This window comes from Hyperolius riggenbachi, chromosome 6 (assembly GCF_040937935.1).
Source record: "Hyperolius riggenbachi isolate aHypRig1 chromosome 6, aHypRig1.pri, whole genome shotgun sequence".
Classification (NCBI taxonomy): domain Eukaryota; kingdom Metazoa; phylum Chordata; class Amphibia; order Anura; family Hyperoliidae; genus Hyperolius; species Hyperolius riggenbachi.
Window position 1 is genome coordinate 257,635,017 of NC_090651.1, and position 14,763 is coordinate 257,649,779.

Below are 14,763 nucleotides of genomic sequence, written 5' to 3' on the forward strand. Positions count from 1 at the left end.
TTGAATAGAAAGGCAGCGTTTCTCTGTGCAGCTCGTATGCAGGGAAACACTGCAGATTTGGCCCGGATTCAGACTTAGTGGAAATAAGCCCTAAGAACTGCCAATCTGTTTTCGGTAAAGATTACACTTGATTATGATTTTTGATCTTTTGCTAAGTTTGCATTGCTCAAGTTTAACTGGTTACCGAGTCACTGGGTTTTACACACTGGTGCATTGATTTTTTTGGTATGGAAAACATTATACATACATAACTAAATATAGCTATTCTAATTACATTAACAATGAAACATATATAACCAAGAAAAAGGCATCCCTTAGCATTTAGTACTTTAAATTCCACCTGTTTCACAGATGTTTTCCCAGACTTATGTAGGCATTTAATGGCAGAGATTGTTTCCATTTGGTCATAAACTCCTCAATTACATAATGTCATATACATTGTCGTTATTATAGTTATTTCCTGTGCCATAGACCTCAGTTATATGCTGCAAATGTCTCTGGGAAATTCAGTCTGTGCCCCACCCCAATTGCACAACCTAGAGCCAAGCTGCACACTTACATGTAAATCGTTGCTGCTTCAGGTCACATGACTAGATTTAAAATGCTAAGTCCGTAGTTGTACAGGCATCTTTTCACATACAAGGTAATATTGGGTACTGCATGCAAGCGATCTGATAGTTTTTTAGACTTGTACCTGGAGATGAGCATTACACCATGAGCACTTGAAGCTTCGTGCCTTATTATTATTATTATTATTGATTTATAAAGTGCCAACATATTCTGTGGCGCTGTACAAAATAAGAAACAAACATGGGCTGCATAATAATACAGACGATAGTAAACGCCAATATACAGAATACAGAATTGGTAACTACAGTGACAAAAGTTACACAAATGAAATGCATAAAAAATTCCAAGACACAAAAGGGTGAGAGAGCCTGGCCCTTGAGAGCTTACAATCTAAAGGAATAGGGGTAAACAAGAGGTAGGGTAGTATACAATAAACATACCTAGGGGGAAAGTGTTTTTAGGATATCTAGTAGGAGTGCAACTCGGCCTTAGGACAAATGGAGAATGGCCTAAGGTAGAGCGTATGCTTGTCGGAAAAAGGTAGTTTTGAGAGAGCGTTTAAAGATTTCAATGGTTGTAGAGTGATGGATGTGTTGGAGAAAGGCATTCCAGAGGAGGGGTGAAGCACGTGCGAAATCTTGTATACGTGAATGTGAGGAGGTAATTCTAGAGGAGGACAAATAAAGCTCATGTGCAAATCTGAGATTGCGATTGGGTTGGTATCTGGAAACTAGTGAGGAGATGTACAGAGGAGAGAGAGATTGTGAATAGCGTTGTAGGTTAGGGTTAAGAGTTTGAATTATTATTATTATTATTATTATTTAGTATTTATATAGCGCCGACATATTATGCAGCGCTGTACAGTGTATATATATATCTTGTCACTAACTGTCCCTCAAAGGAGCTCACAATCTAATCCCTACCATTGCCATATGTCTATATTATGTAGTGAATGTACTGTAGTCTAGGGCCAATTTTAGGGGGAGCCAATTAACTTATCCGTATGTTTTTGGAATGTGGGAGGAAACCGGAGTGTCCGGGGGAAACCCACGCAGACACTGAGAGAACATACAAACTCTTTTCAGATAGTGCCCTGGCTGGGATTTCGAACTAGGGACCCAGCGCTGCAAGGCGAGAGAGCTAACCACTATGCCACCGTGCTGCCCGAATTATTGCATGTTTGAACATGGTTGTGTTCTCTGAATCTCAAGTTCATGATTTTTCAGTTATTCTAGCATACAAATGTTTTTCAGCCTCCTTGGTAGATGTAACTATCTGTATTGATGATCACTCTTTCATGACAGATGGATGCAACTTAGATATAAACTCACCTATTACAGCTGTAGCCATCAAACAGCAGAGTGGCAGTGCGCACTGACACCCGCATTCACTATGGCGATCAGTTATTTCAAGAAGTGACTGCACTGTGCACCCTAATGTACAGCAGCACACAGTTTCCATAAACTGAATTCTAAACCCTCTGTCACATTGCGATGGTCTATTATTCCAGCTCTTGTGTAATGGAGCGGTTCAATGTTCCCTGCTAGGAATGCCTGAAAAGCAACATGTTGAGGTCTCACCATGGAAGGGAAGTTACAGCTGCTGTGAGCTCAGACTATGTTGTAAATGAGCCATGCCGAGCGGGAGCAGCATCACTGTGCTGAGACAGAATCATCATTACTACACTGTGGGGGCATCTGTGCTTACACACTTTATGGGGAAGATAGGTTCAATACAGGATTTTCTGCTGTGTGTGACTGCACCTTTCTACATGACAGTATTCTGCCTGGTTAGAGGAAAACTCTACCGAGCTGCTCTGTCTTATCATAAAAAACCCTTGTAGTGAGAAAATTGCAGATGCCTTTATTGTTCTATCTGCTTTGCTCTGGTGCAGTGTTGTTATTTTACACTTAATCACTAGTGATCATTTCAGGTAAATATCTAGTGTCAGTATTAGTGTCCCCGGTGTCTGTTCTTTTCAGCAATGCTCCAAACCTTATGGCTTTTGTCTGATCACTATGGTAGATCCACTGTAAGCTGCAGGGGGACAGCTCCTGCTTAGTCTCCACCCTCCCCTCTCCATAGCACAGAATGGGCTTATCGGCAGATTGCCAAACAGCTCGTCTGTCACAGTCACCCAAACAGTCACACAGTCACCCAAAGTGATCACGAAGGATCATTTCAGAAGACATTCATCCGCATTGTGTACATAGCGTACATGCATAGCTTAAGTCACTTACAGGCAGCAAACATGCAGCCAGAGGAGCCAGAGCAAGGTCTGCTCAGATCCAAATGCTTGGGATTCTGAATAGTCAACTCTGGTGGTTTGCTCTTGTGGGTAACTACTACAGGTTAATTCAACAAAATGGCCCGGAAAGAACACCTGTTGCTTTTTAAAAAAAAAGTGTGTGGGGGGGGGGGGGTGTATAAAAGTGGGGAGGTGCCATTTTATGTGGCTTCAAGGGCAACATGGGGAAGATACTAATTTTACATAATTCAATGTATTGATTTGTGGGGTCCCCTAATGTTGTACATGCTGTTATGTAATTGGTAAGGGTCATTTGAGGGACTTCCTACCATGACACCGTATGATAACAGTACGCAGTTTGCACTAGTATGTCATCATTTGTGTGTATTCAGCAGCAGCAGCACTAGCCAGATGTAAAGTCTTTTGTCTTGTAGTCTGAGCCTCAGCTGGTATTAGTTTAGTAAATGGTATTAGGCCAAATTGTTCTGCTCTCTAAAGATTACTTATTACAGCTTTTTTTTTTCAGAGGTCAGAACATTTATTTTGCTAGCACTTATTAGGAGGATGGCAAACTAGAGGCAAAAACAACCTGCACAGTAGCCATTTGTTAGGGAAACTAACATTAAAGCCCCAAACTAAAAGTAGCAAGTAACAGCCCTATACATTGGCATTGCAGAGTACACATAGCTTTTTTTTTTTCTAAAAAATAGAATGCCAGCCTTTGGATATATGTGGACGTATATTTTCAGTTAGCCTATGGTACCTCTTTTGGACAGCGCCACCAGCCTTAAAAGTCCGGCAGAAGGCCTTTGGTGGGGTCTTACTAAAGAAAAACATTAGGCCTGAAAACCAGAAGCAAAGGGCTCTTTGGGGAGTTTTCTTGAAAAAGGAGTTGCATCTTTTTGGTGTATTCTCCCTTCCATCGCCCTGTCTATTTTTATCTTCACTCAATGTTGGGTCTCATACCTCATCATCTACCACCTGCTCCTCCTCCTCCTGATCAGATTATTTGTCATAGTAAGTGCAAATAAGAGGAGGACCTCTTTTTCTCTTTGCCCATGGTTCTACTCTTCCGGGCATGACGTATAGAAGCTTGGCTGTAAACATTGACCCATACTGTACTTCCTTTTCAGAAAAAGAATAGTAGAGTATTGTATCTTGTTAGCCATCAGTTAAAACACAATGTTTTGAATTAGGATAATATAATATACGGACTGACTTTAAAATAAAAAAGTAAGTTTTTAGTCTTCTAAAAGACATTCTTCAAGCTACAAAATTAACATATTTGGAGTCTGAAAATTGTCTATTAAAGACTAGAAGCTTAGTCTTTGAATTTAGTTGGCCGATAAATTGTGTCCTGACTCCAAATTCCATTCCTTAGAAATAAGTAAGGGAATCAATGTATGATACCTCTTTGCCCCATTCCTCTGGTTGTTTTAAGTCTTAGTATTGAATGGTGAGACAATTTGTTGGACTTCTCATTGTCTTCTGTACTTCTGTTCTCACTGTACTTCACAACATCTGGGTACAGGAGAAAGTGGAGGGAGCTTGTTCATCTTTCTCAACCAAGTTTCTGCTTTGCCTGTGAGGAAGAGGTGAAGGAGGAGGTGGTTTGAGGTGATCCTAGCTTTATTACAGTGGCTTTGGCTGCAAGAGGCGGCCGACAGCATAGATAAGAAATGGCACATTCCTATTCTCTTGCAAACTTTGAAGCCTTATTAAAGCTTGGTTGTATTGGGAGCTGATTCAAGAGACTATTTCCCCATCTCTTATCATCCTCCTGCATTCTAGATGTAATGGACATTACGAATGGGGTAGAAATATAGGATGAACACTAAGAGCTGTGAATTTTTTTTTTTACGTACCTGCAACTTTTTGTGCCAAGTCACCCACTTTATAACTAGATGAGTGATTACAAAAACACATACACTAAGTTGACAAATTAGTGAGGGAAGGATCTAAACATTTTAATAGTTAGCTATAGTTTTGTACTGTCATGCTAGCATTAGCAGAACCTTCTTCAGACGTGAAAGATTACTTAGCTGGTATAAGTTGAAAATGGTGCTGGCATCCAAAGCCAGATCAGCAGGTGACATACTTTGGAATCTTCAGATGACTGTTACTTTGTCCACACAAGGTCATGTTAGTAACCTAAAGAAGCTGTATCCTAGTTGTCTATGAACACAAGAAAGATGTAGTTATTGCTTGGTGACATTATCTAACTCTCCATTTCTATGTAGATTGGGTACCTGCTATGGTTACGACCACCACAACAACTGCAGCAACTACCAGTACCATGGCAACTACCAGTACTGCAACAACCACTATGCCAATTCTTGCTACTACAACCATGGCCACTACAACACCTCCCAGAAGGACCACCGCTGTCAAGACCACTCCTGTGCCACTGGTCCAACACCCTGCTACTACTGTGAGGATGACCACAAAAAAACCAATGACCACCACCAAGAGGCCGATGACCACTACCCCTACTGCTCCTAGGAGAAAACCTTCTCGAAACCCCACACCTGTGAAGAAGCCTTCAAGGCCCTGTGACTCACATCCATGCATGCACGGTGGCACCTGTGAAGATGACGGCAAAGAGTTTACCTGCAGCTGTCCAGCTGGGAAAGGAGGAGCTGTATGTGAAAAAGGTGAGTGGTCTAGGAGTTTTAGGGATGGAGAATGTTTCAGTAATGACATTAGGTGTATGTTACTTTGTCTCAACTGCGTAAGACTGAGGTAAACATTTTCTTTCAAAAGGTGTTTTCTAGCAGTATCACACCAATGCTACATACGCATAAGTAAAATGGCATTGCTGTCATAGACATTCTGAACTACGTCCATCGTAGAGCCATTGCACACAAGACTTAAAGCAATCGCTCACTAGGTTAAGATGCAGGGAATGTGATTGTTTAGTCTGTGCATGGGTTGCAGTGAAAATATTGCCTGTAGCAGCCACTTCTTTCACAGTGTTTAGTCTTCCCACTAGAAATAATATCTTGACCCAGTAAAAAAAGTGCTTTCATCTACCTCACCTTTTCCTCATAGCTGTGTCAATAGAAGTCTCCAAAACACACATAAAGAAGCTATAGTGCCTCAACATTCATTTCATGTTGTAAGAAAAGTGGCTTAAAGCGGAGTTGGCCTGACCATTAAACCTTCAAGCAACCAGCTGGTCCATCCAGATCTATACAAAGCATCAACACATATTTAATATAAACAAAATGTAGGAAAAAGTACAGTATTTCATCATTTGTATAATATTTGAAGATTATGGAATGCTTTCATAATGTGAACTGAAGTGGAAAGGTCTAATACATTAGTTTTGGTTCTATAATGTGCGCTCAAACCACTTTGGTTTAACATTAGACTCTTATCAAAAATACAGTTTTAGCTTTTGTTACAGTACAATAGTAATGTCTTCAGCTTCCCTTTGTTCAGTTCCAGGGGGTGTTTGGGTAGGTTATTTGCTGGTAAAGTGAACTTGATGCTGAGCATGTGTAGTTAGGACTAACAAACTCCTAGAATTGGAGGACAAACTATGTAGCTGATAACATTAAGAAGGACAAAAGTGAAGAAGACACAAGATAGTTTTAATGGCATGCTTCTCATGATGAGCTTAGATGCTTTGCACGCTTCTACTTCCTACTTTTACTTCCTACTCACCCATGGGTGCTCTCATTGCAGACATAAAGTACTTCATCCCTGGTTTTGGTGGTAAATCTTACCTGGCGTTCAAGATGATGAAGGCATATCATACAGTACGCATCGCCATGGAGTTCCGGTCCTCAGAACAGAACGGCCTTCTGCTGTACAATGGCCAGATCAGAGGAAAGGATTTCATCTCGTTGGCAGTGGTGAACGGCTTTGTGGAGCTGAGGTTGGTGGATTTGTTCTGCTATCCCAAAGTGCCTTTGTTATTAATGTTCCATTGCATTTCTTGTGCTCAGCTATTGTCTGCTACGGCTACATGCACATTTGTATTAAATAAGTTTCTATTGTTCTATTGTGCACAAGTAGAAAACACAATATAACTTTTATAAACATTAACCTGTTAGGTGATGACCATGGGGCTCTGGTGATGAATCTACAAAATGCTAAAGCATAAATGTATTTGACTTGTAACCCTCTTAAAGGACAGCTGAAGTGGAAAGGAATATGGAGGTGGTCATACATTGTAACAGTGAATCTAGTAACAACCAACAACCAACCATCTGGATAATCTTTCTCAGTGCATTCAGCTTTTACTAATCCATTATTGCATATTAATTAAAAATAACTGCATATGCAATAAATCATCCCAAAAAGTTTTTTTTTTTTTAAGTAGTAAGCCTAAGTAGAATGCCAACCAGGACCACATCTAATAACTAATACCCAATAACTGGTACTAGACTGATGCAGTGTACTGAAATAAAGTCCAAAAAGTATGTAACATTTTAAATGGCTTTTTCCTCATTTGTCTCGCATACTCTCAGGGAATATGCAGGGATATAGTGCTCCATTCAGATTTACTGTATATTCTGGCGTATACGACTACTTTTTAAACCTTGAAAATCTTCTGAAAAGTCATACTTGAGAAATGCAAGTCATAGTCATCCACTTCATGACCCATGTTCAAATCAGAAAGCAGTAGACAGTCATCTGAATCACAACCACAAGCCTACCTACAGTATACCTCTCATGAGTGCCAGTTGGTTCTGGGTGATTTCACTGAACAGCTTGGATGCTGTTCAGCTTTGCTTACTTTCAGTTTCATTCTGATATTAGTAACCTACTAATCACTTTGAATGGCATAAAGAGGTTTTGCTTATATACTATTTTATACTAATTTGGCATAGGCCTACTTCATATCCATCCTTCATTAAGTAATCAGCTTCTAGATTATTATTTTTTGTAATATATTACTTTTTAGTATTTATTTCTGTATGTCATAGATAAGCACCTCCTATCTTCCGCTTTTCAGTATGATTTTTTCATGGAAATTTGCATGTGTAAGCCATGATTTCTTGTACGTTGCAGGTTTAATACTGGCTCTGGCACCGGAATTATCACCAGTAAGGTACCTGTGGAGCCTGGCAGGTGGCACCAGCTCGTGGTGAACCGTAACCGGCGTAATGGCATGTTGTCTGTGGACGGAGAAGCCCATGTGAATGGGGAGAGTCCACCAGGCACAGACGGCTTGAACTTGGATACAGACCTCTTCATTGGTGGAGCTCCAGAGGACCAGATGTCTGTGTATGTATCGGATACTTTTTTGCTGCAGTCATTCTGCAGACAGCCATATTTTATAGGTTCCTAAACAGATAAATGTTTTCTTCAACTAAGACTTGTGTAGCTTGTAGTAACCTGCTTACTGCCATATTTCTATTATCGCATTACATGTACACTCCCTATGTTAGTGCATTCTAAAATGCAGCTTTTGACACAGACAGGAACGTGAACAAAAGTGTCTTCATTGAACCTAAGCATTCCATCATAACAGTGTATGCAGTACACAATTAGTCTAACCCTGATTGGCCCCTGAAAAAAAGTTCATACTTAAAAGGAACCCATGGTGAGAGACCAATGGTGGCTGCCATATTTATTTCCTTTGAAACAATACCGGTTGCCTGGCAGCCCTGCTCATCTTTCTGATCAGTAGTTTCTGAATCACACACATGAAGCAAGCATGCAGCTCAGTCAGAGACATCTGAACTGCACGCTTGTTCAGGGTCTATGGCCAAAAGTATCAGAGGCAGAAGATCAGCAGGACAGCCAGGCAATGTGCATTGTTTAAAAGGAAATAAATATATCAGTCTCCCCATGATTCTCACCTTGAGTTCCCTTTAAGGCCTGTACACACTATCTACATCCTGGATCAGTTTGGCACATTTCCCAGGTGTATACAGGTGTACCCGCCAACTTCTCTGAAGCCATCAAGCATGATGGGAAACCAAGGCCAATTATTGTTGTTCTACACTGCAGTCACTCCCCTGCATCTTCTCCTCCTCACTACTTGGAGCAGGACCTGTGATTGGCAAAGTCCAGACAAGCAGTGTGTTTCTTTAGGAATAGGCTCTCTGAATAAATCAGGAATTAGTAATGTGGATTTCTTAACTTTGAAAAGGGTGGGAAAAGGTTAGAGCCTAGTTTAGGTAACTGTAGCATGTGTAGATAGATGGTTAGATTTCCCCACATTTCCAGTCTCAGTGAGAAGTTTGATTTGGACAGGAAATAAACAGAATTCTTTGCAACTGTATGGCTCAGTCCACACTATTGGCCACTTTTACCGTCACACTAACTACATAGCGCGCAATTAGTGCATTCCGCTTTACCTAGGTAATTCAAGCATTCCCAGGGTAGCCTATATTTAGTGAATATGGCCCTTTGACAGATTTCTGCCATGCACAGTGACAGTTGTTAGCTATCACTGTGGTTCCCACATGTGGGGAAAAAATGTGCAGCATGCACTACATTATTGCACACCACATGTAATTCCCATTGGCAACAGTTACAGCTGACAGGTGCGGAAAGTTCAATCTAAAAACAAATATCGAAGGACCCAAGTTCGATCTCACCTTAAAAATAATTGGAAATACTCCCACACTGCCCTCTGCCGCTCCATTGGCTGAAACCCTCCAGCATAGCATGTTGCTAGCATGCAGGCTAATGACGTGTTTGTGCAGCACTGGCGATGTCATCCAAGGGATCTGGTCCAAATCCCGGCCAGGTGACATGCATCACTTGACCAAACCAAACACATTCTTCTCTGTGAGATGTGCTACACATGAGTAACACTACTGCTGACCACTCAAATCTCTTCCCTCCTAGGACTCATCTATGGGAGGGAATGACAGTAGGTTCCCTGCAAACTCTCCTGGGCTGGGTATTCTTAACATTGTTACAAAGGGATGCTCACCTTGTCAGTCCATACCATTAGTCAGATGTATTACAGCTCTCAACTCATTATAAAGCTATTTGTTGGTGCTGAGTGTTGGTGACTATGTCTGATAGCACAGCAGTGAAGCTGTTTCTGTATATTGTCTGTTTCCTATTTCACTGATTTGTTTTTCTAGACCTAATGCAGAGAATGCTTTGTGGACTTGTTCTGTCATTTAATAAGTAAGAGTAGTAAGAGCTTCTGCCTCTTGATGATAGAAGTGCTCTAATGCAATGTACACGGTAATATACTCCTTCCATCAAAGCGGACTCCACACAGGGTTGGCACTCTGCTCGGGTTTAATTATGAGCAGCATTGTGTACAATAGCACAGGAGGTCTCGGAGACAGCATATGATGCTATTTAGAATGCTGCTGGCAAAGCAGTAATGAACCCCAGCCTCTCTTTATTTTAATACCCTGGGCTGGGAAATGTCCTTAGGACAAATGAAATTGCCATTGTTCTAGTTGTCACGCTTGCTGATGTCACATATATGACAGTAGAAGCAATGCTTGTCACTGTACAGCCTGTGACAGCGGATGGACTCCTGGCGCATGAAATCTTCAGCTTGCAGCATGCTACATCACCTGAGCGCTGCCTGCAAGGAAAATATCTGGAGGCTACAAGGTTATTATTGTTCCAGGATATGAATAATACAGACCTACAGCCTGCAGAAAAGTTGGCAGACGAGGAATGAGATGATGCACCCTGCTGCATTCCTATTTGGGGGAAACAATTTGAATTTCCAATATTGCTCTGCAATTTTCTTGGCTTCTTGTGAGTGCTGATGAAAATGGCACTTGGTACAATAACACTTTATCTGCCAGACAGTGCAGTAAACCGGGTCTCATGTATCACAGTCCATGAGGGGAATAGATACTGCATTGCCCAGAGCAACTATTTACTTACTTCCTTTCATGTCCCCAGTGCAGGTGAGGAAATGAAAGGGACAATCTGTGCACTTTGACTTCCACGGCAGGTCTGCTTGAGCTTCAGCTGGCTTTGTTAGAAAGCATGGAGGGTAAATCACATTGACCGAACTGTTCTGTTCTTTCTTTTGACCAGTGTGACAGAACGGACCTCCGTGGCTGTGGGACTAAAGGGATGTATACGCCTGTTGGATGTGAACAATCAGGTGTACAACCTGCAGGAGGAAGGAGAGGATGTCCTGTATGGCAGCGGTGTGGGGGAGTGCGGGAACAATCCATGTCAACCCAACCCTTGTCACAATGGAGCTGTGTGCCAAGTAAAGGAGGCTGAGATGTTCCACTGCCAATGTCTGAATGGCTACACAGGTGAGTCAAGGGTCATGTAAGGGAAACAAGAAGCACATGGATGGTGGGAGCCCAATCTGGTGTAGTATGTGTGAATGATAGAGATGAGATATTAGTACTTAGAAAGGAACTCACAAGTCTGGGTTGCTTGTGCACATGTAGGGGAAGACCGTCCCCATTCGGCCTTGTGAGGGTCATGCTGGTCGCTGCTCCCGAAAAGGTTATTGTAGAGTTTTATGAAAAATCATAAATATACAATATAACCCAGATGGGTGACTAACTGACAAACAATGATGAGCAAAGCTGGCAATATTCTTTTCGCATTCATTTTCGTAAAAATAATGTAAAACTTCACTTTTGAGGAAAAATGCCATCAAAAATAATTTTGTAACAACCGTGAAGGGCACAAAAGGGAAGGCAAGGGAAAGGGTGTGAACATTGGGGGGCCCCATCAACGTATCGCTGGGGGGTCCCATGAATTGTAGCATAATGGACACAACTCGGTAATAGCCTCAGACATTGGCCTCAATTCACTAAGCTTATCTCCTGTCTTTAATAACGTTTCTATAGTTATCACCATGGTGACGAGGCATGTAGCATTCAGGAAACATTTTACCTCAGGCAAACCTAAAGTTAACTCTTCTGTCTTTAAGTTAACTCTTCAATCCTTAAAATAACTCCAGAGTTAAAGACAGGCTGTTTATTAACCGCGTGTGGAAATAACTACAGAGGAGGTAAAATAACTACAGAGGAGGTAAAATAACTACAGAGGAGGTAAATTAACTACAGAGGAGGTAACTTAAGGAATGAAGAGATAAGATAACTCTCTCACTGTGTGGTGGTACGTTTTCTCTTGCCTTATTATCTCCAGCATGATCTTGAGGCCATTGTCATTCACTTTACCTCGGGCGCCTCCCACTGCAGTGTTTACACAGGTGAGTGTCCTGCACCAGGGCAATCAGGAGACCGGACTCATTCTGCAGTAGAAATAAGAAATCTCCCATAATTAGTCAGTTGCACTTTTGTGTCTTCATGGAGTCAGTATGTATTCCCTCTGTTTCTGTGTGTTTATCCCAGGCACTTTGTTTTCAGTTTTAGCATTATATAAAACATAAATAAGCAATGCCCCAGTGTCTGCGGCTTCACCTTTAAACCTGCACTCCGGCACATACAAAAACCACCACTGAATATGTTAAATATTTATTGAAAAAAAGAGCTGCATTTTTTAAACGCTGCCAGTCGCTGGTGGCGGTACGCAGGTTGGTGACATGAAGAAAATGCCTGTGTCTGCAGCAAGCGTTCCATAGAGAGTCTGGGTCATCAGGCCTGGCACTTTCATAAATGAGAATGGCCTGGATTATGTTCTCCTGTACAGAGCAGGAGCCTTCCATCTGCACATTCTGACAAGTGCAACCTCAAGTGCAATTTAGTCCACATATTGATGTTGGGTTTAATTGTTTTTTAGCTGCTTCTCTTTTTGTACCAATAAAGCTGATTATTATTTCTTTATTCATGGTCTGGTGCGGTGTTTACGGGATCATCTTTTTCTCCTTCGTATACTAAAGTGCAACGGAAGATGACAATTAAGGGGCATCACTAGGAATTGAGATGCACATTTTTTGAACGTGCCCGCGTATAATGAAACAGATAAAAATAATGTTTTAACTGTTGTAGGTCTGGGTGCTTTCAAAGACTTTGTAGTTGAGAGTGCCCACCTGTGTCTAGAGTTAAAGAGGCACTTTAACCAAGAATTTAACTTTATCCCAATCAGTAGCTAATACCCCCTTTCATACAAGTAATCTTTATCTATTTCCAATTGCTCTTCTGGGGGTCTGTGTGGCTGACATTGTGGTGAAACCCCTTCCAGTGTGATGTCATGACCATGGTCCTGACAGTTTGTGGTCTGTAAACCTCCTTGCATTGTGGGAAATAACTTTTTTTCCAACTGCCAAGCAAGCAGTACCTCCCTCTGTGCATAGAACTCTCAGTAAACGAACATTCCGTACAGATCACCTGGCAGGACTAAAGATGTCACCACCAGTGATACATTTCAGAATGTAAAATCAGGGAGAGGAAAGTTTTTACAATGGGCAAACACTGACTAAATAGTACATAAATGAATATAGTAAACAATAAGCAATTTTAGTCATTGTTATTTTCACTACAGTTCCTCTTTAAGTCTTTTTATGTGTCACATAACTGATCTATTTTTGTGGAGAGTGACCACTTTACCCTTAACAAAAGTGGGTGTTACCCGAGTCAGGATGAGCTTAAACTTCTTATCTGCCTCATCAGTGGTTGCTTTGGTGGCAACATTATTTGTCTGCATCATTCTTTCGTTTATATTCACTCTATTTATATTTAAATGATTAAACTAGTTCAGCTCCCAGTGTTTTTTATCATTTTTTTTATACATATGTTTTGAACATTCCTTGTAAGTCACAGGGACAAGTTTGTATCTGGGCCATATCCACTGCTGTTCTGTAGTTTTTAAACATTGTAAACCAAAACAGCTCCACAGGCCTGGTGCTTTCTAAAATTCAGCATCCCCTGCGGTGTTTTAAACTTCCTTTAAGCTGTAAATCTCACAGGTAACGTTTGCCTCCTGATGTTAACCTTTATTTATGAACTGCATTGACTGGATCCATGTTTTACAGCTGTGACAGCCAGAATTCTAACACATTTTACTAGACGTGTTATATGTAATGAGCGCACTGTGAGGCTGTGTTCTTTTACTAGCCTAGAACCTGGCTGGCTGGCTTTTTGGCACATGGACAGGACCACACAGGTACCTAACCTGGCAGTGGCAGTATCTGGACTTGCTGGTTCATGGTGAAATGGAGTAGACATGGCATAGTTGCCCTACGTTACCAGTCAGGATGCTTGCTTAATTTACTCCTTGTTTTCTATGCAGCTTTTTTTGTCAGCATGTTTAATGTTCACAAGGGCACTATGGTGAAAAACTGTAAGATTTAAAGTAGAAATGTACACGTACAAAGACTAGTCCTAGAGAAAACACACTGAAAAATGTCCTTCCTATGTAGCTGTCACTTACACTAGATGTTATAAACTTTCACCTCTGAATGCTTATTGACAGGTTTTGGACTACTCCATCTCCCCATGGAGGTTTATCAAGGTTTATTTAATTAATTTCAAAAGCATTCTCTAGAAAGGGCCTATCCAAGCAAACCAATCTATTCACATGCCACTATTCTGGCATCTGCAATAAGCCAATGTCATTTAATCAGTGCTTTTGAAAACAAAAGAAATACTGGGAATCTACATGAGGATATTGGACTAATCCAAAACCTGTCGGTAAGAAGTTTAGAGTTGGCAGAACAGAATGACAGTAACGTAGAAGGAAAAAACTCATAGTGCATTTACTCTGGGACAGATGTACACCTTATATGCATGTGTAAATAAGTATTTTCAGTTTTTCGTCATTGTTCCTCTTCAAAAAAGTAACACTTCTTGTTCAGTTATATTCCAACATTGCATTGTTATTGTGAGCTCTTGTCAACATACCTCTGACTTCCTGGCATTTCAGGACCAACCTGTGCAGATGAGCGTAATCCATGTGATCCCAACCCTTGTCATGTATCTGCAACATGCCTGGTGCTACCGGAGGGAGGAGCCAAGTGTGAGTGCCCAATGGGGAGAGAAGGGGAGTTTTGTGAAAAGGGTAAGTTAAAGAGGAACTCCAGCCTAAACAAACATACTGTCATTAAGTTACATTAGTTATGTTAATTA

General features: G+C 41.1%; 1 protein-coding gene across 9 annotated transcripts in view; it reads left to right on the top strand.

The window, feature by feature from the left end:
• The window catches only part of AGRN (agrin), an 803,356-nt gene that overhangs the window by 718,298 nt on the left and 70,295 nt on the right, over positions 1 to 14,763 (top strand). For all 9 annotated transcript variants that reach the window (XM_068240729.1, XM_068240733.1, XM_068240730.1 and 6 more), the window contains 5 exons: positions 5,059 to 5,472; positions 6,509 to 6,701; positions 7,841 to 8,056; positions 10,805 to 11,034; positions 14,561 to 14,695. In XM_068240729.1, coding sequence (XP_068096830.1) covers positions 5,059 to 5,472; positions 6,509 to 6,701; positions 7,841 to 8,056; positions 10,805 to 11,034; positions 14,561 to 14,695 — 1,188 coding nt within the window. The remainder of the gene's footprint in view (positions 1 to 5,058; positions 5,473 to 6,508; positions 6,702 to 7,840; positions 8,057 to 10,804; positions 11,035 to 14,560; positions 14,696 to 14,763) is intronic.